Source organism: Triticum aestivum, chromosome 2A, assembly GCF_018294505.1.
Source record: "Triticum aestivum cultivar Chinese Spring chromosome 2A, IWGSC CS RefSeq v2.1, whole genome shotgun sequence".
NCBI lineage: Eukaryota > Viridiplantae > Streptophyta > Magnoliopsida > Poales > Poaceae > Triticum > Triticum aestivum.
Window position 1 is genome coordinate 719,806,139 of NC_057797.1, and position 24,755 is coordinate 719,830,893.

Genomic DNA, 24,755 nt, shown 5'->3' on the forward strand with positions numbered 1-24,755 from the left:
GTTGTCAGCTATGCGCGGCTACCGCAAACTACTCGATGCTACAGCCGACGCTCGAGTACGACATGCCGCTGCAAGCCCGCGCTTGGGGACGGTGTGCTGCTGCATGCGCGCCGGTACTGCAACGCCACGTTGTCATGTCCATCCTTACCACAGCAGCGGCCACGTTGCAGAAGCAGCACCTCGCCGCCCCGTAGCAGCGCCGCACAACACGGTTGGCGGTCACCGTCCTGCTTGCGGCTGACAAGCTGCTCGTTCGGCTCAGGATTGGCAACATGACTGATATTGCGGCCGGATTACAACATGACTGATGTTGCAGTCAGATTGCCACGTCACCTATGTTGCAGCAGCTGGCAGGTGGCCGCTTGATCACATTCATCCAATGGTTCTCGACCCTGCCGATCTTTGTCAACAATCAGCCGGCAGGTGGATAGCACATTAATCTTTTGGTCATTTTGTATAAAAAAGCAATGCGGTTATGATTTCACATTACAAGCATCACGGTGTAAGGAAAATCTAAGGAAGTTACCATATTACAGTTATTATGCAACAGAGAATGGCCACACGCCTTAATATGATCTTCAAACTCGCTCGCACATAGATGCATTTCTAAAAGAAAATGGAAAGATAAGCTGACGAAAGCTAACGTACATAAATGCACTTCTAGAAAAAGTCTCCTGCCAACCAGTCATACCGAATACTGATGATGGTCACAACCATCAGTGTTTATTCAGAAACCTAGCACCATCATCACAGAACCTAAAACCTGAAGTACCAATGCCAAGAAAAACTGACTTGCTCCTGATGGATAGGCTTAATCAGCTAGCGCAGAAACCTCTCCATAACTTTCCCTTGCACATTTTCCACCAGCTCTCTTTTTTGATCTTCTGTCTGTAGAATTCACAGTCTGCGAGTTCAGGGTCTGCACCCTCCCTCAAGACAAGATCTCTCACAGTTCTTAACAGTTCATCTAAAGCCATGATTTTCCTCACAAGAGAGTTCTTCTCGTCCTCAATGTCAATGCAAAGCGAGAAGGCCTCTATCTCTGCAACATTTGCATCGCCATCCTTGATCAAAGCTTCTTTATATGATCGTAAAGCTTTTATAAGGACAGACGAATCCTTTCCTGTGATCTCAGAACCATCTTCGACACTGTTTCCAGTAACCTCAGATTTTGAATCCTCCTATGACAAAAAGGAAATTCCGTGTAAATAAAAATGCAAGTTTTTGTGCAGAGAAAATATGTGCAAGGCAATAGATTCTGGCGATTCTAATCATTTTATCTAGCTTTTACAGAAGCAATGAAAGTGAAATAAATTACTGATACACCACTGCCATCTAGAACCTTTAAAATCTACTGTTATTATAACCATAATACGAAAGCAATTGAAAAAGTAACAGTTAAGATTTGATGTAATTAACAACGGTTATTAATCAGATTTGAGTGTCTTAATTACAAATCAAACTAACATAATTAGAATGAGTGGTGAATGTTTAATTGGATTTAACACCCCTAATTAGAATCCTCACGAAAAAACACCCCTAATTAGAAACCTTTGGATACAAACACAAGGCGACGTATGTTTTTCCTAGAGTGCAATATCTATAGGATACGAACTCCTCTATCCAATTGTAATCATCTTAACATTATATTTATTTTATTGAAGAATAGAAAAAGTGTTCAGACTTAATAAAAGAAATGAATTTTTAAGATTCGATGATTAAAAACACGTCCATTCTTGTATTCAAGAGATTAAGACAAAGAGTTGAATAGCAATGCTAGGTCCTCTACTACGAGTTACTTTGACTAAAACCAATAGCATATCTTTATAGCAATATAATCACACATCATTGGATACAATTTATGGACCAAACATAAGAGGGAATCCTTAATTAGCATCATGGTCACACAAGAATAGGCTGGCTTACCGAGATGTATTTCATAAAAGGAGGCCAGACCGAGTAGGGATGGACCGGGAAGACAGGCCGCTTTCTATTTTTAAGATGCTGCTTCAGCTCCGCTGTTTCCAGAGACAAGGACAGGAACCACTCATGGGATTTGAACTGATGCACGTAATTTCTGCATGGGCGAATTGCAAAGTACAAAAAGCCATTGAAAACCGTCATAAGCCGCACTGAGATTGTATCTTTGACTGAACAGTTGGTGACATCCATAAAGCGAGTGTACAACGGGAACGTCTTGTGCAGCACAAATCTCTCGATGCCGTCATCGCTGGCTGTCCAGATCCAAAGGCTAAACGTGCATTCCTTCTCATTTACGATACAGAGCTTCCCATCGTTGATCTGACCAATCTGAAATGTTTGATGTACCTTTCTCAAGGGCGGCGGCAGATCCATTCGGGAGAACTGATATGTGTCTGTGTTGAGCACGAAAATGTACTCGCTGACAGCCAGCCCGGTAATGGACTCGCATTGCCAACATATAAACCCATCCAGCACGGTGCTAGCTGTGCTCCTGAAGCCCTGAGGCAGCAGCGTCGCGATCTCCGGGAAAATCTGCCACTCCATGGTGTCCGATGAGAAGACAGCGACGCGTGCGCAAGGCCGTGAGTAGTCGTGACGGACACATACCACACGGGACGGCTTCTGATCCTCTTCGCAGGAGAATGTGTGGAACCCAAGGGTGGTGCCGGCGGGCATGTCGTGGTGCTCCTTGGGGCGGAGAAACAGGGCCATCATTTGGGGGTTGTACCGAACTCCCTGCTTGCTGCTCCGGTGTTTGATGGCCATGGAGCCGTTGTAGGCAATCGAAGGATCGGAGAAATCGACCACCCAGTCCCACTCGGAAGTGTCATCGTCTTGGAGGAGAGTGAATCTGGCGGAGGGGCGCCGTAAGGCCGGGAGGGCAGTTATTGTGTGTGAGAGGAAGCGAGGGAGGAGCGGGGCCGCGTGGAGCGCGATGAAGCGGCGGCGGAAGGCGCGGGACGAGCGGACGGCGCCGAGGAAGGCGTGACAGGTGAAGGCGGCAGAGGCGAGGCTGGGGAGGTCGGGAAGGCGGATGAGGATCTCTTGGAGCTGGTCGTCGCCGAGGTCACTTATGGTGGTGGGACTGGGAGCGGGTGGTATAGGGTGTTCCGGCAGCGGCGACGATGGGTGGGAAGCCATGGCTGACCGGCCGCCGAGCTCAAGCGCCGCGTGGAAGAGGAGTTTGGAGCTGGACTTTGAAATGGAAGTGGTTGCCGGAGTAGGGTGGTAGTCGACGAGAGAAGAGATTAATAAGTGACCATTACGGTTTGTGTTAGCGAGATAGAGGGAAGGAGATAAACTTCCGGCGGCGGCGACGACGGGTGTGCAACCATCGCTGACCAAGCCACCGCATGTATAGCTACCACGTCTAAAACCCTCCTCCCCTGCTCGTGCGGTGTGCTCTGTTTGGCTGCCTGTATTGCAGTGCCTCCACTAAAAATAAGTCCATGTGAGACAAAAGTAAACATGATTTGTTTACAAAAAATAAACATTTCTTGAAACTCCGATCAGAATTTGGAAAAGTAAAAAAATAGATTTGTGAAGAATTTTTGAAAGGAGGAACATTTTTGGAAATTATTACTATTATTGATTTGTGAACAAGAAATGAAAATAAGAATTTTTGTAACTTACTTTTTAAAAAGCATGAACATTTTTTATATTCCTGAACCTTTTTTATATTATGTACAAAATGTGAAAACATGAAAAAATTTTAAATTTTGAAAACAAAATATGACATAAAAAATTTAATATGTCGAAACATTTTACCAAAACATGAACAATTTCCAAAAATGCAAACGGTTTTAGAAATTCCCAACGTGCACCTGGCAGAGCGATAGTTGAGCCAAGGCCTAGACATTTTTTTTTCTGATTATTTGTTAGTCTTCTCTTTTTCATTGGTTATTTTTTCTCCTTTTTGAACTTTATTATTATTTTTGAAACCAGTTACAAATAATTGAAATATTGTTTGAAATACCAAAATAACAGTTTTAGACAAATGTTTTAAATTATGATTTTAAATTCTTCCCATGAAATAATTATTAAATGCTTTAAAAAATCATTTGTTGTTTTTAATTTTATCCCTGTGTATTTATTAGTTATTTTAAAAACTTAAAATAATAGTTTTAAGGACCTGCTTAAATTATGATTTTATATTTTTTTCCTTCAGACCTGTGATGAATGTCTACCATGGGCATACCCACCAGCTGGCAAAAGTTGTGGTCATTTTATGCATGTCTAAAAATAGACCATGTTCAACACAGGGTATTCGAGGAGGCTAGAAGGGCATCTTTTTTTTCCATCCATCGAATGACCCCAAATATCTTCCATGAGTTTAAGGCATCATGCCAAGTTGTTTGAGTTTTCAATAAATCTTGCATTTTCTAGAGTCTATCGGTGAAAAATGGCTGATAAATGGCGGGTGTGACGCAACGTACATACAATGTCAAAAATCGTTTAAACTTCAAATGGATGCCTACCACGAGCTTATATGACCAATTAAGGCACCATGCCAAGTTGTTCGAGTTTTCGACAATTCTTGCATTTTCTAGAGTTTTCTTGGTGAAAATGGCTGATAAATGGTTGACAGTGACACAACTTGTATACAATGTTGAAAATTATTCAAACCTGACATGGATGTCTACCATGGGCACGCCCGTCAGATGGAAAAAGTTGGGATCATTTCATTTATGTGAAAAAATAGACCATCTTTAGCGTAGGGTGTTCGGACGCCAGAAGGATCCGTATGAGAGCATGTTTTTTGGGGCACCCTCAAATGACCTCAAAACTTTTCCACGAGCTCATGTGACCAATTAAAAGCACCATTCCAAGTTGTTCAACCTTCCGACAATTCTTGCATTTTCTGTAGTTTTCTCGATGAAAAATAGTTGATAAATGACTGGACGTGCAGCAACATGCATATATTGTCAAACGTCGTTCAAACCTGGCATGTATGCCTACCATGGGTGTGCCCGTCTGCTGGCAAAAATTGGGGCCATTTCAAGAATGTCCAAAAAATAGGCCATGTTCAACGGAGGGTGTACAGGTAAGCTAGACGGCTCTGTTTGGGAGCATGTTGTTTCTCTATATCCTTGAAATGCCCAAATTTTTTTATGTGCTTGTATGATCAATTCAAGGCACCATGCCAAGTTGATTTTGTTTTCGACAAATTTTGCACTTTCTGGGGTTTTTTTGGTTAAAAAATACCGATAAATGGCCGGACATGTCACAACTTACATACGGTGTTGAAAGTCGTTCAAAACAGGCAAGGATGTCTGCCATGGGCATGCACACCTACTTGCAAAAGTTATGATCATTTCAATGATGTCTTAAAATAGACAATGTTCAACAGAGGGTGTTTGGATAGACCAGAAGGGTCCGTTTGAAAGCATTTTGTTTTTTGACATCCATCAAATGGCCTCAAATTTTTTTCCGCCAGCTTCTATGACCAATTCGAGACATCATGCCAAGTTTTTCGAATTTTTGATAACTTTTGCATTTTCTAGAGTTTTCTCGGTGAAAAAGGATCGCTAAATGGCTGGATGTATCACAACGTGCAAACAATGTCGAAAGTCGTTCAAACTGGCATTGATACATCATATGTCCGTGCAGCTGCAAGAAGTTAGGGTCATTTATCCATAGTCCAAAAAATCACTAGTTCAGAGGAGTGGGCCACACTAGCCACACAAATGCATTCATGAGCATATAGTTTTTTTTTCTAATTTTAATGCTTCTATTAATTGCAATTTCTGTCATTATAAATCAACATGCACATTTTTTTATGTGCTAGCCATTTCTTGAAAATTGTCAAAAAATGGGTGCTTCTGTTATTTACGATTTTTGGCACTATCGATCAACATGAACTTTTTTGGAAACACAACCATTTTCAAATTTATGAAAATTTCACGCATTTGAAAAAAGAGGAAACAATAATAGTAAAAAGAAACAAAAATCCAGAATATAATAGAACAAAATCAGTTTTGGAAACACTAAAAAAAATCAGCGTGAAAATTCAAAAGACTACATTTGCCACATAAGAGGCCAAAACGAAAGCCCTCGTGTTCAGAAAATTGTTCAAAATTTTGGTTCTTCAAAATTTGCATGCTTCATATCTCTCTTTAAAATTATTAAAAATGTTGTTTGAAAAAAAATCTTAACATTTTGAACTAAGATATCTCTTTAAAAAATTTGAATGTTCATGCTTTTAAAAAATATTGTTCAAAATTTTCGAAAAATGTTCATGCTTTTTAAAAAGTGAATTTTTCAAAATGTGTGCAAGTTTTTTAAAAAATTGTTGAATTTTAGAAAATTATTGTATTTTTTAAGAATTTCGAAGAAATGTTAATTCTTTTGAAAAGGTGTCTGAATTCTGCGTTGGTGTTACCTCTGTACGGGATTTTTAGGCTGGAAAGCCACCGGTGGAAGTCCGTTTTTGTAAGGCAGGTTGCTATTCCCTAGGCCTGAATTAATAGGAAATTTGTTAGTCATTGCAAATTGTTAAGCGAAAGTTGCGCTATGATTGGGCCATGGGCCATGCAGCCAATATATATGCGCATGGTAAGGAAAAAAAGCAATGCATGCGAGAGCAATGGGAGATGCGAGGCAATTTGGCAATTAATTTATGATAGTTAATATCCTTCAATCCTGCTCTCTAATTGGGCAGATTAAATACCAAAAACTGCCCAACAAATCCGGACGGAGTAATTCTTAAATCCGTACGCTTTTTACTTTTCACAAACATTGTACTCCCTCCGTCCTTCAAGTGGTATGCCTCTTAACCACACGAGTAAGAGGTCCTTGGTTCGATTCCTATTTCTTTTATGAGTTTTTACATCCCGTGAACACCACACCCCCTACAGCCGTCATCAATGGGCCGGCCCAATAGGCGTACGGCGTATACATATCGGCGGGCGGGCGACGTATTTTAGAAAAAAGGCCATCATATCCTTTCTAATGAAGGGGTATGGATAAATCTCATCCATTGATGTGTTTAGAGGAGGGGGAGGGGGGTTGTACCGAAGTGGAAGTGTAGAAGATAAAACAACTGAAATATAAACAAAACAGTGGGAGCGGTTGGAGTACACCACTTCCTTGCTGGCTGCTTCCCCGTGGGGTCTCGATGGCTATCCTTGGCAGGCGGCGAGTCATCATCCATCATGTCGTTGTTGTGTTGTCATCGGGGGAGGAGGAGGACAAGGACGAGATGAGGAACCTCGCCAAGTGGCGGGCTGCATGGCTCTCTCTGCCGCCTCCTCCTTCTACCACGCAACGTTTTGATTTTCGGTTTGAGATTTTTTTTTCACCCCAAGTCGAGATGACTGAATTTCGACCATTTCAAAAGAAAGCAGTCGAAATTTGATCAAAATTTGACTAAAAATTGTCCAAAATTGACAATTTTGGCCGAAAGATAAGATTTCGCCCCAACCCGAGATGGCTGAAATTCAGCCAAAATCTGTTTGCCCACGATCTGCATGGGTGGTTATCCTGTTCATAACTGAGTTAGTTAGGATAGCTGTGATGCGCGTGTAATCTCTGTATAAATGTACACAGAATCAATACAATTGTCTATTCTTCATCACTTCACTTTCTACAGGCAGCAGCAGCAATACTAGTAGCAAGGTATGGGCATCCACAGTACCCGGTGGCGGAGAAAGAGAAAGAGAGATAGGAGGGAGAGAGAAGTTTTTTTATTTTTTTATTTCCTGGGTGCCTAGTCAGCAGTCCAGTCGGTGTTGACTTTGGTCAAAACCGCTTGACGGACACAAAACCGAGACCAAGGTTTGAGTTTTGGACCTCCTATGCGTAGTTAGTTCAGGGTGTATTTCAACCGGTTTCGTAGTTCAGGGTTGTAAATCAGACCGAGTGATTAGTTCCACTAGTAGAAAACAGGGCTTTCGTTCGGCCAGAAAAAAGCATTAATCCCGGTTGCGTTACGAACCGGGACTAATGTGAGCATTAGTTCCGGTTCGAGCGGTAAGGGCACCATACAGGCATTACTCCCGATTCAAATGGGACCTTTAGTCCCGGTTGATGTGCCCATTAGTACCGGTTCGTGCCACGAACCGGTACCAATGAGGTTGAGACCTTTAGTCCCGGTTCGTGCCACAAACTGGTATTAATGGTGCAATTTTCAAATCCTACCCCCCCCCCCCTGTCGCCTTTTTTGTTTTGTAAAAAGCAAAAGATAATGATAAAAACTTCAAAAGTTAAATTCTTCGAGATGTAGTTATGTTACCACATCTACTAGTTAGAAAAATTTAAAAACTTAAATTTGGACATGTTTTGCAAAAAGTGCAGGGAAAATGTAAAACGGCTATAACTTTTGCATACGATGTTAGAAAAAAACGTATAATATATCAAAATGTTCAGCACGAAAATCCGCATCCGATTTTGACAGTCTATGGCCTGTTTGCAAATTTTTAGAATCCTCAAATTCTAAAAGGAAAAAATTATGCTCAAATTTTAGTTTTTTTTGAATTTTTGTTAAATCTGATCAAATTATGGTCAAACTACTTATTCAAGAAGTATTAGTGTTACTAAATAATTATTCAAGAATATTAGTGTTAATAAATAATTATTTCAGTTTTTTTAAATTTTGATCAAATCTGGTCAAACTGTGGTCAAACAATGGTCAAACTACTTATTCAATAAAATATTGGTGTTACTAAATAATTATTTCAGTTTTTTTTTGAATTTTGGTCAAATTGTGGTCAAACTACTTATTCAAGAAATATTAGTGTTACTAAATAATTATTGTTTTTTAGAACAATAGTTTCAAACTGAAACAGTGAAATGTGTGACTTCATGCTCAAGCTAAATTTCTGAGGGTTAATAGGATTGACATCTTACTATTGTCAGGAAAACAACAAGTGCAGACTTGGAAACAAGGGAGAATAGAACCCAGAAGTTAAGTGTGCTTAGGCTGGAGTAGTGAGAGGATTGGTGACCATCCAGGAAGTTAGATGATGTGAAATGATGAGGGGTGAGATTAGAGGTTAAATTGAGCAGTGATGAGGGGTGATTAGATATTAGAGGTTAAAATAATTTAAAAATTTGAAAATAAAAAAATTCAAAAAAATCATAAAATTTTCTTTAGTACCGGTTGGTGTTACCAACCGGGACTAAAGGTGGATCTCCAGGCAACGGCCATGTGGAGGGCCTTTAGTCCCGGTGCGTATAAGAACCGGGACTAAAGGCTCTTTTTCTACTAGTGTTCGAGATTGAAATGTGGACTGCTCTCGATTATATATCCTTAGTTGGTTTAACAAAAAGAGTGATATGATATCAGTCGGATAGCATTCACTCAGTTTGTGCTACAAGTTGTATATCGTCACTTGGTTTGTTCAAAAGGCCCGCAACTAGGTGCATCAATTAATGGAGGCCTTACTGAGGTGCATCATTACGGATTGAAGCTTAGCGTTACCGGCCACCATCACTAATGATTATGAGCGTTCATTGCTGCCAATAGTGGACATAAATTATTACCCATTATGGCATCATGTAACGTAACTAGCTTAGGGACCTAGGGTTACGGCATACTCTAGCTTGTCTGGCGTCTAGCTACAGGTTCGTAACTTGTATAACCTCAGTCTCATATACAAGAACAACTCATCTAGTAAAAAAAGGACCTAATGTAAAGTATATTAGTTCCGGTTTGTAACTGAACCGACACTAATATGACCATTAGTGCCGGTTCCAACGGCTAGGCGGGCGGCACTCATTAGTACCGGTTCATGGCGAACCTTTAGTACTGGTTCGTGCCACGAACCGGTACTAAAGAGATGGTGGCAGACTGTTGTCAGGCTGGGGTCGCACCAGCACCTTTAGTACCGGTTCATGCCACGAACCGGTACTAGATATGTGAAGCGCTCTGTTTTTTCCCTCCTCTCTGTTTTCTTTCCCTCATGCTCGAGCTCACCTCCATTTTTTGCCAAAATTTGTCCAAGATTTGAAGGCACCCCATCCATCCAAGTGATCACAAAGGTTAGCAACTTTGTAATTTCATCTCTCATTGCTAGATTAGCTCTTGCAATGCTCTATAAGTATAGTGATTTGTGGGTTTATTTTGGGAGGAATTATATGTGGTAGTATTTGATTTATATACAATTTGAGATCAAAATAACTCTTAGTTTGCATATGTAGGTGTGGTTCACTTAATTAGTGCCTTCCCGTCTCCGTCCTAACCACCGTCGATCGCCCACACCGTCCCGTCGCCAGCATCACCTTGTGGTGAGCCTCTTGTTCTTACCTTTTTTATATAAAAAATCATGTTTGTATGATTTAGATATATAGTTAGTTGTATAATTATCTTACCCTTATGTTGTTTGTTATACATAGTGCCATGGTTTTGATATCCGTCCCCGTCGGCCCTCGTCCGGATTATGACTCGTATGTGGTATATTCTCTTTTATAACTATTTGTTGCATTTCATGTTTATGACAAATTATGCCCATCAAGTTGACATAGATATTTTTATCTAGGAGGTATGTGAACCGGAAATTCCAACCGACCCTATTGTCGATAGGTTAAATTTAGTTGAATGAGAAAACGAGTATTTGAAATAAAAATTGAAAAGAATTAAGGGGGAGAAGATGGAATTGGAGTTGCATGTTGCCGATGTCGTCGATGATCACAAGATCAAGATGGAGAAAATGCACTTGAAGGTTAGAAAGATTAGAAAATATGTCATTGATAGTGAGGCTTGGTATCATTATGCTGTTGGATTAATTGTTACCTTAGTTGCGATCTTGATCACATTTGTTGTTGCATTTAAATGCTTTAGCTAAAGAGTTATTTGTATGTTTGTTTTATGAGAATAAGTATTGTATGAACTTTTTGTATGAACTTGTATTAATTTGGTCTATTCGGTGCTGTGTAATGAAGATGAGACGACAATGGATGTACAATGACCGATGCTCTCCTCAGTTCGTTAATGGCGTGCATACTTTTCGGGGAGGTCCTTTTGTTTCGGTGCAAATGGGTCAATATGACACGAGGCAGGGTAACGAAAGACCCACAGTACGGAATGACAACAATGGATTTCAACAATCATCCATATGCAGACGAACTATTCGTCCTAGCCAATGATGTGGTGCGGGTTTTCTATGTGAAGGGATCTTGATGCTGTGAAGAAAAATTATTTTCCTGAACTTGAAAATCTTAGTACTCAAAACGTGCGACCAATAGTGTTTGTATTGAACTATGGTCACATCTATTTAGGAAAGATGATAAGATTTTTACTACTTATCCTCAGTGCATCTTTTGCATACATTATTTTTAAGCTAAACTTCATTCCTAAGTATGTTACTCCGATGTTCTTCAACAGGGACTTCCGATGATAGTTGTGCCTCATTGGATCGAGACTAAAGGTCACATGGCAATGGTTAGCTTATGGCCAAGACATCCTACATTGCACATGAGTCCATTCAGGATTTCTAAAACCGAGCAAGTCTTAATAGTGAAACACTGAAGCAAAATTGTGAAGGATCGCAGAGACGTACTAGGGGGCAGTAATCAGAAGCGCAGCCCACAATTAGGAGACAGATTCATTGGCATGCTCCAATATGATGAATCAGGAGTGCTACACATGTTCTATGCGATTTTACCTGAGAGAGAGCAGCATGAGTGATTGGCTAGCTAGAATGAGTTTGAAGATGATGATATACTACACTATAACTATGATAATTAAATAGCTAGTGTTGGTGGTAATGACTATGATGATTATTATTAGATAGTGTTGGTGGTGATTAGATAGCTGTAATGACTATGATGATTAAATAGTGGTAATGACTATGATGATTATTAGCTAGTGTTGTTGATGATGATATGATGCAAGAGTTTTTATATTAATATGATGATGATGATGATGATGATGATGATGATAATGATGAGTTAATATATCACTGGGTGAAAGAATCGCGGATTAGTTTCAAGTGGACGGATCCTAAGTGATCAAGTAATGAATTATCGTGATAATCCATGACTTAATCACTTAGGATCCATCCACTTGAAATTAATCCGCGGTTCTTTCATCTAGTGATTTAATAACTCATTATAATGTAAACACAATCTCTAAATTGCTACTGTATGTAAATATACCTCGCCGGTCTTTGTATATACCAAATTGTATATATACATGTGTGTATGTGTGAAAGTTCTACGAGAAATTCTATTTATATATATGCACAATGTGTATAATATGTAGTATCGTAAAATACCAGCAAATGGAAAACACAAAATTAAAGAACCGCGCTGGGTTGGCCACCCTGACGGAGCGAAAAATATCCATAGAACAGAACCTGCCATGGATGGGATTCATGAGACGTGCGTGATGGAATTGAGGCTGGTCACAGTGGGAAGGAACTTAGGAGTAACATCACACACTCCAATACAACTTTGCTTATGTGGCACGTATTTAATGAAGAGAGAGGTGCTTGTGGTAACTAGCTAAGTTACCGGAACATCACACATTCCAAGAAACAATGAGTCTATAACCTAATAAATACATCATTGCATGACACTACATAGATGTTCCTACCCACTATGGAGGTAGTAACATAGTCTAGGGAAGTGTGAAGTTACTAGCTTATGTTCTTGCCCATTGTGACCAGCCTGAGAGAGAAAGAGAGATTGGTTGAATTAAATCGGCGCTCATGCATGCAGTTGGCTAATTAAACAAGATTTGCACTCATGCATGCAGTCTCCTCTACCAAGACCAGGATTATACATTCTGCATGCAACGGAAAAGTAGCCAACTAGCCATTTCCCGGATGCAGAATCTTGTGCAGTGTTCAACAGACAATAATTCAGAATTTTTTTTACAGTGCCTGATTGTGTCCTTCTCCGTACAAAGGAAGATGCAGTCAATTTTCCCACACTTCTCAATCAACAACAGCAGACATGAAACAAGCAGTGCAAATTTATCCTTAACCCAAGGAAATCAAGTAAGGAACTAAGTCAAACATGTTTAAGTTCGACTAACTCTCTCTATATTAGCATCTACTCGATCCCTCCGTTCCAAAATAGATGACCCAACTTTGTACTAAAGTTAATACAAAGTTGAGTCATCTATTTTGGAACGGAGGGAGCAGATCGGAAAAGCAAAAAATAATACCTGCACAATTTCACTTAGATCGTCCTCCCCGTAAACACCTTACACGCCTTCGTTCTAATAGCAATGAAGTCTGAATCAAACTTCTCGTAGGACTCGAGTGCCTACAAGGATGAGGCCACATGACATCAATACTGGAGTCACTAGGGGAACATATGAGAAGCAAGACGTCAGGAGGGATCTAAGATACAAATGAGCATTGTGGTAGATGAACATGAGCGCAGCACGAATGTAACAAAAGGGATCCCAACCAACGCATCACATAAGAGATAGTTGGGATATAACCTGCGAGTATTCGAGTAGGAAATGAGCCAATTCACTGATGGGAAATGCTTCCTTTGAGCAAGCTTTTTATTTAATCCTCAGAAGACCTGCAAACAACAAGCACAAAAAAACCTGTCCTCTGCCATGCGTTCCTTCAAAGCAGTGCACACGCACGATGGGAATGAGCAAATAACACACACAAAAATCATGTACGGCGAGCGAGGCTGCTTGCAAGGTCAAGCTCGACGAGGTCGGTGATTCTCCAGCCGTGTGTATGGGCGAGAAAGCGACATGAACAAAGGGGAACTGGGCATTTCGGAGGGGCAGAGGCCTGCATGTTTTGAACGGCTACACGTACCGAGCAGCACAGGAGGGAGTTGGCCGCGGCTGGAGTGCGGGGCGCGTGGCAGGTCTCCGGTCGTCCGAGGGAGCGCGGGGCATTCGTAGCCGGGCCAGTGGGTTGGGGCGGGGTAAATCCCTGGGCCACGGTGGTTTTAGTGCAGGAGCTAGGCGTCCATGGAGGAGTCGGCGGTCGGCAAGGCATTGAACGGCCTTGGGTTGAGGCGTTGAACTGCCTATACGCGACAGCGGCGGGCCGATCCAGTGCAGGACGATAGCGGCGGCGCCAGTTGGGTTTTGAGGCTGTGGGGGGATCTAGGGAGGGGCGCCAGCCGCGACAGAAGGTTGGGGGCGGTCGTCGCGGCGGGAGGTGGGGGCGGCCGTCGCAGCGGGAGGTAGGCGCAGCCGTTCCAAGGTGCGTTTGGCTAATTTTTTCATCCGTTCGTCCATATTATTAATTTTATTTTTTTGCTATTCGATGTGGTACTAAGGCCCTGTTCGGAGCTTCCCCGCTCCGTGGAGTTGGGGAGTTGGGTTTTGGCAGCTCCGCCTAATTAAGCTAAAGGATGGTCCGCTCCGGGAGCGGAGTTAACGGAGCAGAGAGAAACCGAACACAGCCTAAACTTTTGTGCACGTTCGTCTAAATAATATACGAACGCAGCTTTTATTGGACCTGCCTTCAGCTCAATGGTACTGTTACTGGGCTCGTCACGGTGCACCATGCAGCCTCAGCTCAATGTGTTCAAAAAAATTTGATCAAGTGGCAGGGACAGGATTCGAACTGTCCACCATGCGGTCGATGGTGCAACCACCAGCCAACCCACCTACCGATTGCTTATGATTTTTAAGAGATCAAATATTTGAAATCCATACGCAACGCATTATGCCTTTTGGGCCGGCCCATCTATACGTAGAAGTACAGCTTTCATGTGGCATGTTTTAGAGGTTTCCCAGCCGGGTTTTACTGGTTTTGGGAACCTTATAGAAGGTTTTCTACCAGTGTTATATTTTGCTTTTTCTTTTTTCATTCTTATTTTTTAATTATGCTTATTTTTGAAAAAAATGTTTGCAGTTTATATAAAAATCCGTATTTTAAAAAAACACGTTTTTCATAAAATCTATCCAATTCTGGAGTCAAAATTATTGTTGAGAATTTTTAATTCATTCACAATATTATATTTTATTATTTTATTAAAGTAGCTATATATAGATTTCTTACATCACAATGTTTTCGTCTGACGCCTAGGGCGCAAAAAATTAATTCGCTTGGTTGTGACGCGAATCGAACACAGGCCTAATAGATTAGAGAAAAATATACCAGCCAAAACACCAGTTATTTGTTCTGCTCACAAATTAAAGAAAGACTAATTATATACATGATGATTGGATTTATTTTTTTGAGACAACGCGATGATTGGATGGACAGAGACGCACGTGATAGGCCAACCGGGCCAAAAAGTATTGCTCCTGTGGGGAAACAGCGTACACATGCTGTTTTGCTTGTGAAAAATTGAGAACTCAGCTTTGAATTAATATAATCCCACATTGATGCTTCTTATAGAATCCAATGAATTTGCCTTCAAAAAAAGAATCCAATCAATTAGATGAATCTAAGACAAGAATTTTGGAAGGGAGGGAATATATGTTAGCGAGTACACAATTGATGTGCCCGTTTGGTAATAAACAAATATAAATGATGAGGTGCGGGATTGTAGGAGAGCTGAAGAAAAACATAATGAAGGCATGAGTTATACGACCAGATGCCGAATCAAGCAGCGTCAAAATTCCTTGCATGATACGTGCATGTAGGAGAAGGCCAATGATTAGACAATGTTCTTGTATCAACAGTGTACTGCTTCTACAAAAGGTTCACTTGGTATGGACAAACTCGAAAACCTGATCCAGGCTGCTTAACCAGAATGATCCCAATTTGATTATAAGTTATAGCACCCAAAAGTGATTTCTTTTCTGTGAAAGCTTTTTACATTAGTGTGGGGTTTGAAAAAAATATAGTTTAAACAATGGTTATGACATTAGTTATGCCTTAGCATTCTTATTTATGACGTACAACTTTTGTATCGAGTAAAAGTCAATGTTTCACTACATTAGATGATTCTCTAATGTGGGATGTATGCTTGTTAATTTGTAAACGTAAATGTTTAGGTTTGGTTTATTTTAAACATGGATGCAAGATGAATCTTCATATGTCTTTACCTAATAATAAAGCACCGATCGCTTCTTACCACCATAATTTCGTCCGTTTTGGTCCGTCCACCTCTTGCTTTTATAATTTTTGTACGGTTCTGTATACAGCTTGATACGTCAATGGGCCAAAATTTTATTGGCCGCTTAAAACGTTCAACATCACGACCTGCCTTCCCTCCCTTAAGGAGGCAGCAAAAAAAAGGTTTCCTTATGCCTCTGCTAGAATTCCAGATTCTAATTAATAATCCCACCCCGCCTTTTTACATTAAATTCTAGCAACTTATATACGTTTCGAGTTGCCAGAATCAACAAGCCAGCAAAAAGAGGATGAGATATGTATGCCATGCATCACCAATCGAAAACTGCTGAGTCCCTAGCCCTGAAATGAAGATCACGACCGATCAAAGATGTGAGAGAGGCAGATGAAATCCAAAAAAACAGCCTACTACTATCCTAAAGGGAGGCGATATGAGAAATCCAAAAAAAGCATCATGGATGATGCCCAGCCTAATATCCTTAATGGACCGGTAAACATTTTTGAGTCCTATCCATAAAAAAGGAAATATCTTTTAGTCCGTCACGCGGACGTGTTAGTGTGTACACATGAGTTTATTCTTCGAACTCTGCAGGCTTTTTTTTAACACAAATGCAGATAGTCTTCAAGCAGTATTGATCCGGTTTCACACGAGTGCACAATAAATCACCGGTGCCAAAATACAGAAGTTTATGTGTCATGACAATAGAGTCTTTAATTGATCTCAATGAAGTTATCGATTTGGATCACGAAAATTATGCTATAACTGACGTCCCTGAAATGGACATGTTGGGCGTGGTATGGAGGAACTTGGCAGCCAACTTATACACACTTTTGCCCCAAACATTGATGCTATGGACGAACAACAACAATTGCATCCAGGTAAAATTATTTTGAAATTGTTGCATGCATAATATTTGTATTATCTGATGGTAGTACAATGAGTAATATGTCGATGTGATATGCTTTTTCACTAAGCATCGATGATCTGCCTTACAATGTCATAACACTTTTGCCCCAAAGAAACATATTTGTTAATTGATTTATCATCTTTTTGTCATCATCAAACTTACCCTCTATAACTTTGCAATGAAGCATGTGAATTTTTTTTCTCCCGTTGCAACGCACGGGCATGTTTGCTAGTAAATAATAAAACCAAAACCCCCAAACCTTTTAGTATCGGTTGGTGTTACCAACCGATACTAATGGTCTCCCTGCCCCAGGTACTGGCTCGTGCCACGTGGTGACCCTTTAGTGGCGGTTCGTGTTGAACTGGTACTAAGAGGTGGGCTTTAGTCCCCATCCTTTAGTACCGGTTGCTGAATCGGCACAAAGGGTCTTATGAACCGGTGCTAAAGCCCGGTTCTACACCAGTGACTCCCAGATAGGACTAAGGTCTTTACCTTCACAATGAAGGGCCTGAACCTGTATACAATCTTGTGTCGCCCACTGTGTCTCGTTAGATAAGCTCCTTTCTCCATCACAGTGAAGGGGCTGAACCTGTATACAACCTTGCAATTGAAGATATATCTCCATAGCACACCCAATCCATTTCGGTGCCAAGAAAGCTTTTGCAGAATGAAACGAAGCAAGACATATGGGCTATGGCATTTGGGGGAAGATGATGAAGTGTGTATTATGGAATCGGAGAAAAGCTCTCAAGAATGGCTGGGGCAGAAGAGAAAAACCGCAATCTAAATGGGTGGTAAGTAGTACTCGTTCACCGGGGCGTGGATGTTGCTACATCTCGCCTGTATCGGGACCCTCCACCCTTGCTCCAGCAAGAGCCCTTCGTCAGCGTACTTAGTGAGCACCTCTCCTATGTCACCGTTGATGGCACCCATTCGCCTTGCCTCCAGATGGCGGTAGCATGGTCGATAAATACACGGCAACGGTCTTCTACTGCTCGAGTTTGCGGGTTTGGTTGCTGGCCATGGCAACCACGGAGGAGAATGTGAGCGAAGGTGTGGATCGAAATTGGGGGCAGCGGTGATTTCACTAGAAAGGATGAGGACTGGGGAGTGCTTTCCCTTATATGGCAAGGGAGCAACAACCATCACACAACCCAAGCCACACATCCTAAATTCAACCATACATGTGTCGGCGACTCGGGTGAGATTTTTGGGCAGTGGAGCAGTTCACACACGCTAACCCAGGCGACATCAACACCCTCTCTCAAATGTGCAACGTTCACAACAGTCAAAGCATGCGCGCGGGAACTGAGAAATCCGCCTGCATCAATGTCACATCATAGTCCCATGAACTTCACTCCGGAATCTTTTTGCAGCATGAAAGATAGGTTGTGATGCGTTCACATCAGAAATCAATTAGTTTGCTTGCAGTCAGACCAAACCTGAAATCCGACTAAAGAAATCTTGAGTCAAATGTTTCGCGCAAATTTCATGAATAGATCATCCCGAGTGAATTTTGACTCGGTACACACTAGTTCTATAATTTTACATGCTGATGATCTGTCTCCCCGAGGTCGCCAGATCAGCCGGAGACACCTTGAACAAGGGGTGAAATCGATATCCTCCATATCATGGTTTGGGCCTTTTTACAAAGGAACCAAAGTATCAAAAAATCGCAAGCTTGGATGCAAAACAAATGAGTTCTCGGTGTTCCTAGGGATATTGATTAGCATCTCTCTGAGATAATTAAGCCAAACATCATAATCTTCAATTGAATTTTGTGATACACCCTCAGTTGAATCACTAGTCATCCTCTCTCGAGAGATGATTGAGTATCACCAAGCCTTTTTTGCAGTGGCGGAGCCAGGATTTGAGTATAGGGGGGGCCGAGTACGTATATTGATCTAATCTCGTTGGTAATTACTCGTCACTCCTACTAAAATTGTCGATCGTTGGGGGGGGGGGGGGGGGGGGGGGGGGGGGGAGGGGGGGCAGGCCCCTGCTCGTCTCCCCCTAGCTCCGCCCATGCTTTTTTGCTCCTATCTACTTATATCATGGATTTCATGCACTACAGCGTTCGTTAGGATCTCTTTCCAAGAAAATATGCAGCTCCATATACCCAAGAATCTCTTTCCGAGCAAATCTGCAGCTCCACAAACCGAACGATCAAGCGGGGCTACATTTGGGTGAGAATTATGCCAGGATCTGATGCCATGAATGATTCACTTGATTATCGTTTTAAGTTCTGACAGACTCGGGAGCTAATGAAGAGGATATATCCCACTAGAGGTCTGACGACATAGGTCCAGCTAAGGCCAGGGAGGCTAATCCCGTATGTGTTACGGCTCAAGACAACGCCCGTATCAGGGGTGGCTTATCAGTTGGTATGGCATTTTTTTTGAAAAGGGGCGCTTTATTACTTAAAAGTTTTAAGCATTACACGGCCTCTGCATAATTAAAATGCACACAGTCAACAAGGTCCTCAGACCAAGCCAAAATAAAAGAATAAGACGATATACAAGGAAAATGAAATATGTATAACGCCTAAACTGAAGGTGGCCCAATCCTAAGATCATGCTGCCATCCATGTTGGATAAAAATATCCCTCATCGTAGCCTCCAATTGTGTACACACCTCCATAAACATGTCTCGATTCTTCACTCATTGTAGAGAGGATCATAAATGAAGAGTCCCGATACATCTGTAGATAACCTGCATAAGAGAAGTATTTTTATCACTAAAAACCTTATCATTTCTACATAGCCAAAGCGACCAAATCACGGCAAACGCTCCCATCCTGATAAGAATTCTAAACTTGTGATCAATCTCATGTAGCCAGTTGCCAAATATATTAGCAACACTATAAGGAGGATACAAGCCAGACGCTATTTGGATAATTGGCCATATAGAACGAGCCAATTTACATTGGAAGAATAAATGTTTTATTGTCTCATCACGCGGATAAAAGACACATTGTGTACTTCCATGCCAATTCCTCTTAATAAGGTTATCTTTAGTAAGAATGACTCCGCGACGAAGATACCATGCAAAGATTTTATTCTTAAGAGGTAACTTCATCTTCCAGATCTTCTTATTATTATCAACTGATACTTGGCTAGAAGATCCCTTCAATCGGTTAGCAACCATTCGGATTGTCCGTCAGCCAGATAGCATTCACTCAGTTTGTGCTACAAGTAATATACCGTCACTTGGTTTGTTCAAAAAGTCCACAGCCAGGTGCATCAATTAATGGAGGCCTTACTGAGGCGCATCACTACGAATTGAAGCTTAGCGTTACCAACCATCATCACTGATGATTATGAGCGTCAATTACCGCCAGTAGTGGACATAGATTATTACCATTATGACAACATGTAACGTAGCTAGCTTAGGGGCCCGGGGTCACGGCATACTCTAGTTTGTCTGCTATCTAGCTACAGGTTCGTAACTTGTATAATCTCAGTCTCATATGCAAGAACAACTCCCAGAGACAGGACTAAGGTCTTTACCTTCATCGTGAAGGGTTTGAACCTGTATACAATCTTGTGTCACCCACTGTGTCTCGTTAGATAAGCTCCTTTCTCCTTCCCCTTTTACCGTCAGATTTAGCACCACGACAACTAGCAATATCCTATGAATTATTATAGGACGCCTCTAGAGGGCAAACATGTGCCCGCTAGTGCCCCCTGGCAGCCTTCCATATTTGGTATGTTTTGGTCCCCCCTCAGTCCAAATTTGGAGAGGAAAGGGTTGACCGTCTCCCACGTCCCTCCGTCCACCCAGCTTCTCTCCCTCCCTTCACGTGCTTCACCAAAACATTGCCCCTCACTCCTTTCTTCTTCGGTCCCTAGCTGTCCCCACACCCTTCTTCTTCTCCCTCTTCTTTCTTCTTCCACCCCATCAGAAGGACCTGCAATGGTTGCGCCATTAGAGGTTGAAAACTGAAGAAATTGATCTACAAATCTATAGCCAAAAAAGAGATCAAGAGAGAAAAGTGTGATTTTTTTCTCACCTTTGTTCGTCATGGTTGTAATCTCCTGCAATGTTTCGTACTGCGCTCTGTTGCAATAAAAACATAGGGAAAGGGAGGAAAGGTGAACAGCTATAGTGCTTTTTGTAGGCAGGAATAATCTAATTCTGCTAACTATTGGTTTTGTTGTACATCCAGAGAAACCCCTCTTGTTTTCCATAGATTTTCTTTTGAACCAAAAGTGTTAGAATAGAAAAGCAACAACTTGTACGCTTTGTTTACGCAAAAACAGTGTTACCGACGAGCAACTCATGTGTTCTCCAGGGTGCTAGAGGCTTAATGTGCAAAAAAAGATGCGAGTAACTAATTGAGACCTTTTAAGCAAAAAAAAAGAGGCTTGAAGTAATCAAATCATGTGTCCCCTAGAAAAACTCTAGGATGGTTGTGAGGCCGTTTAAGCAAATTCATTGCTACTATTAAGCAAAAAATTTATAGATTTATTGTCATGTACTAACCTGACCACTCTTGTTTTTCCTTAGATTTTTTTTGGAACAAGTGTGTTAGAAATTAAAAAGCAACAACTTATAGGGGTTATTTAGGCAAAAAGTGTTTCAGTGAGCAACTTGCGGTGTGCTCATGGGTGCTAGAAAGCATTATGTGCAGAAATAGAAAGATTGTGAGCAAGAGTTGTCAGGTAGTGCAGGAATAAAAACTTGAATACTTTTAAGCAAGAAATTGGGTTGAAGTGAGCAACAAATGTACCCCCCCCCCCCCTAAAAAACTATAGACAAGTAGTGGGGTTGTTAGCAGATCTATTGATACCATTAAGCAAAACATATGTAGATTTTGTTGACATGTACTGACCTGCTGGGCTCTAAAAAAGAAAAGTGTAGATGAAAGTAATTGGTTTGTTCAAGCAAAAATCAGTGCTATGATTTTAAAATCAAAAAATTGGTTGAATTCTTTGTCATGTGATGACATGTCGGGCTCTAAAAAAAGAAATTTGTAGGCAAAAGTAGTTGGTTTGTTTAAACAAAAAAAAACAGTGCTGTCCATTAAGCAAATTTTTTGTTGTTTGTTGTCACTGTTGGAACTAACTATAGTCAAGCACTAAAGTTCCCTTACGCAAGTTTTAGTGAATTTGTTTTGAAAAGCACTAGATTATCTAGATAGTAAAACAACCAAGTCTTAGAGTAGGGGTGAGAAATTACCCAGAGAGTAGCTAATGGTAGCTAGTAGAGGTTTCCTTGGGTATTACTTTGATAGCTTGAAAAGGTTTATTTTTTATGGGTCCTACAAAAATACAAAACGAAAATGAAAACACATAACTTCTTAGATATATGTATGGTGTGTCCTTTTTGGATGTTTTTGTGTACTCTCACGCGAGAGAAAGAAAAAGTACAAAAATGAGAAATCACTAGTAGATATATGGATTTTGTGGTTAGTAATGTGTCAAAAAAGCAAAAGGATATGGTTTAACTAAAAGGAACTTATATATGGGATGCGGAAGCAACTTGTCGGGTGTATATTAGGCAAGTTACTGCATGGTATAAGCAAATTTGGTCATTTTTAAGACGAATGTGTTATATGGCTGACTACTCATGTTGATGGGTATCTGTGAGCCAACATATTGCAACTTTGTAAACAGAACATTGTGTCAATTTTTGTGGTTCAGACGAAGAAATTAAAAAGATAAAGTTCTGAAAAAATAACTTGTATATAGATGACAAGGAGCAACTTGAAGGGTATCTTTTAGGCAACTTACTGCCGCTATGTAAGCAAGTTATGTCAGATGTGTGACGTGGGGAGAAATAAAAACTAAGGAACCTTGTATATGGATCTAAAACAACTTGGTTGGAATCCTTTAGGCAACTTACTGCCACTGTGTAAGCAAGTTGTGACATTTTATGATGTGGGAAAATAGAAAAGAAAGAAAGCAACTGCTACCATTTGCTTTAGGCAACATCAGTACAACAAACAAGCAAGTCCTCTGCACAAAAAAAAGCATACCGACTCTTTTCCTACCTAGGTGGATGTGTGACATACAACTCCCTGGGTGGATGTGTGCAACAAACTATTCTATTTTCGAACAACTTCATGTCAATCAACAAAATGAGGTCATGTTTACGAAGGCAAAAAAAGTGGGGACAATCGTCAAGACAAGTGCAATCTGAATCCCTATGTAGACCCACACTTGTGTTAACCAAGTAACATGCAAAACGCTGAGATGTAGGCAACATGGTGGTGTATTGAAACAACATGGTGGTGGCTGGGGAGCAAGATTTCACCTGGTAAAGCATATTTGCATGTGAAAGCTTCTTGTGTAAGTTTCACAAAAAATGCCATACAAAGTTTTTAGTCAAAGTACTGCCGAGATGTAGACAAAATGCATATACGTTTCAGGAAAAAAGAACTACTGGCAAGAAAGGCAAGATTAAACAAATTTGATATATTTTGTGGTTGTGCAAAGCTTTATCGGGGAGTGGCTGGCGAAGCTTCTAAGTGTGCATAAAAATCTTGAGCCTTTGACTTGACATCCTTTTCAGTTTTGACTTGATATAGGATATTTTTTGTGGGTTGTACCATGCATGTTGATATGAAAAAATGTTGTGTGGCTTGCTTGTGCTAATGGTGTGAGTTGCCTGAAAAATGTGTGTGGTGTTGCCTGATCGATTATGAATATCTATCCTATATCTGGTGTCGAACTTGATTATTCAGTTACTGTTGGTTGACTGCCTTCTATGTGTGGCTTCACTGGCAACAAGTTTATGCATGATTGTTTTAGCTAATTGCGTGAGTTGCGAGACTTCATCAACTCTCGGGAGTGGATGGGCAACTCACGCCGGCATCTCTAGCAACTATCTATCATGTGTTGGGCGAGTTTTTGCGCGGAAAAAAAGCACAAGCTCTCGGGAGTGAATCCCTGGGCCAGTGGCGCCAGCATCTCTAGCAACTACCTATCAACTTGCGCCAGCATATCTGGCAACTACCTATCTCTAGCAACTACCTATCCACCTCTATCAAGGTACAGACCAAATCTTCGGATAGATTGCGTAAACCGGGCCAACCAATGAATAACAATGGGTGTGGATGTCGCATCTTTGAGTTGACCCCTTCTCGTTTTATTGATCATTTTCGGCTACTGTACTGTTGGTACATGCAATAAATTAATCACATGTAGGCAACTATTACCAAGTGATTAGGCAAATACTATTTCTATGTAGGTTAGTTAACCTCGTGATATAGCAACTTCCATGAATACTAAAGCATTTTGTTGCATGTACGATATGTACCTCTAGTAAAAACATTAAACTTAGATTAATTGATGGTGCAAGCAACTTTCAATTAAATTTGGGCAAACTAGAAGGGGTGATATGGAAAACATTTTAGGGTTCCAACACACCTTTTTTCACCAAAAAATCAACACTCCCATATCTCAACAGATCACCATCTAATCCAATATGTGGCTAGAAAATAGGGTACATAGAGTTTATCACAAAAATGGTGAACCTTTCAATATTACCAAGTACCAACACAACTTATGTGCTAGTACTATTACTTTCACACGAAAACAACACTTCAAATATAGACGTATGGACTACATACGGATAAATATAGACGTATTTTAGAGTGTAGATTCACCCATTTTGCTTCGTATGTAGTCCATATTGGAATCTCTGAAAGACTTATATTTAGGAACGGAGGGAGTACATTAGAGAAACCCCTTGATGTTTTTCTTAGGTTGTTTTTGTACCGCAAGTGTGTTGAAAAACAGAAAAGAGCAGCAACTTCTAAGGTTTGTTTAAGCAAAATCAGTGTTGCCAGTAAGCAACTCATGTGTGCTCATGCGTGCTAGGATTTGATGTGAAGCAACTCCTGTGTGCTCATGCATGCTAGGATTTGATGTGAAAAGGAGAAAAGTGTGAGCAACTATTTGGGGCA

General features: G+C 40.9%; 1 protein-coding gene across 1 annotated transcript; it reads right to left on the reverse strand.

Moving 5' to 3' along the window:
• Positions 1 to 512: 512 nt before the first annotated feature.
• LOC123186185 (uncharacterized) lies at positions 513 to 3,231 on the reverse strand. The gene is made up of 2 exons (XM_044597971.1): positions 1,927 to 3,231; positions 513 to 1,181 (listed from the first exon to the last, which is right to left on the reverse strand). Exons 1-2 carry the CDS (start codon positions 3,121 to 3,123, stop codon positions 816 to 818), a joined length of 1,563 nt encoding a protein of 520 aa, XP_044453906.1. The 5' UTR covers positions 3,124 to 3,231; the 3' UTR covers positions 513 to 815.
• Between the last annotated feature and the right edge of the window lie 21,524 nt (positions 3,232 to 24,755).

Bases quoted from the DNA above. Each gene is read 5' to 3' on its own strand.
- LOC123186185 (XM_044597971.1), bottom strand. From the start codon at position 3,123: ATGGCTTCCCACCCATCGTCGCCGCTGCCGGAACACCCTATACCACCC. The intron at 1,182-1,926 runs GTAAGCCAGCCT...TTTTTGTCATAG, and splicing joins CTTTTATGAAATACATCTCG to GAGGATTCAAAATCTGAGGT.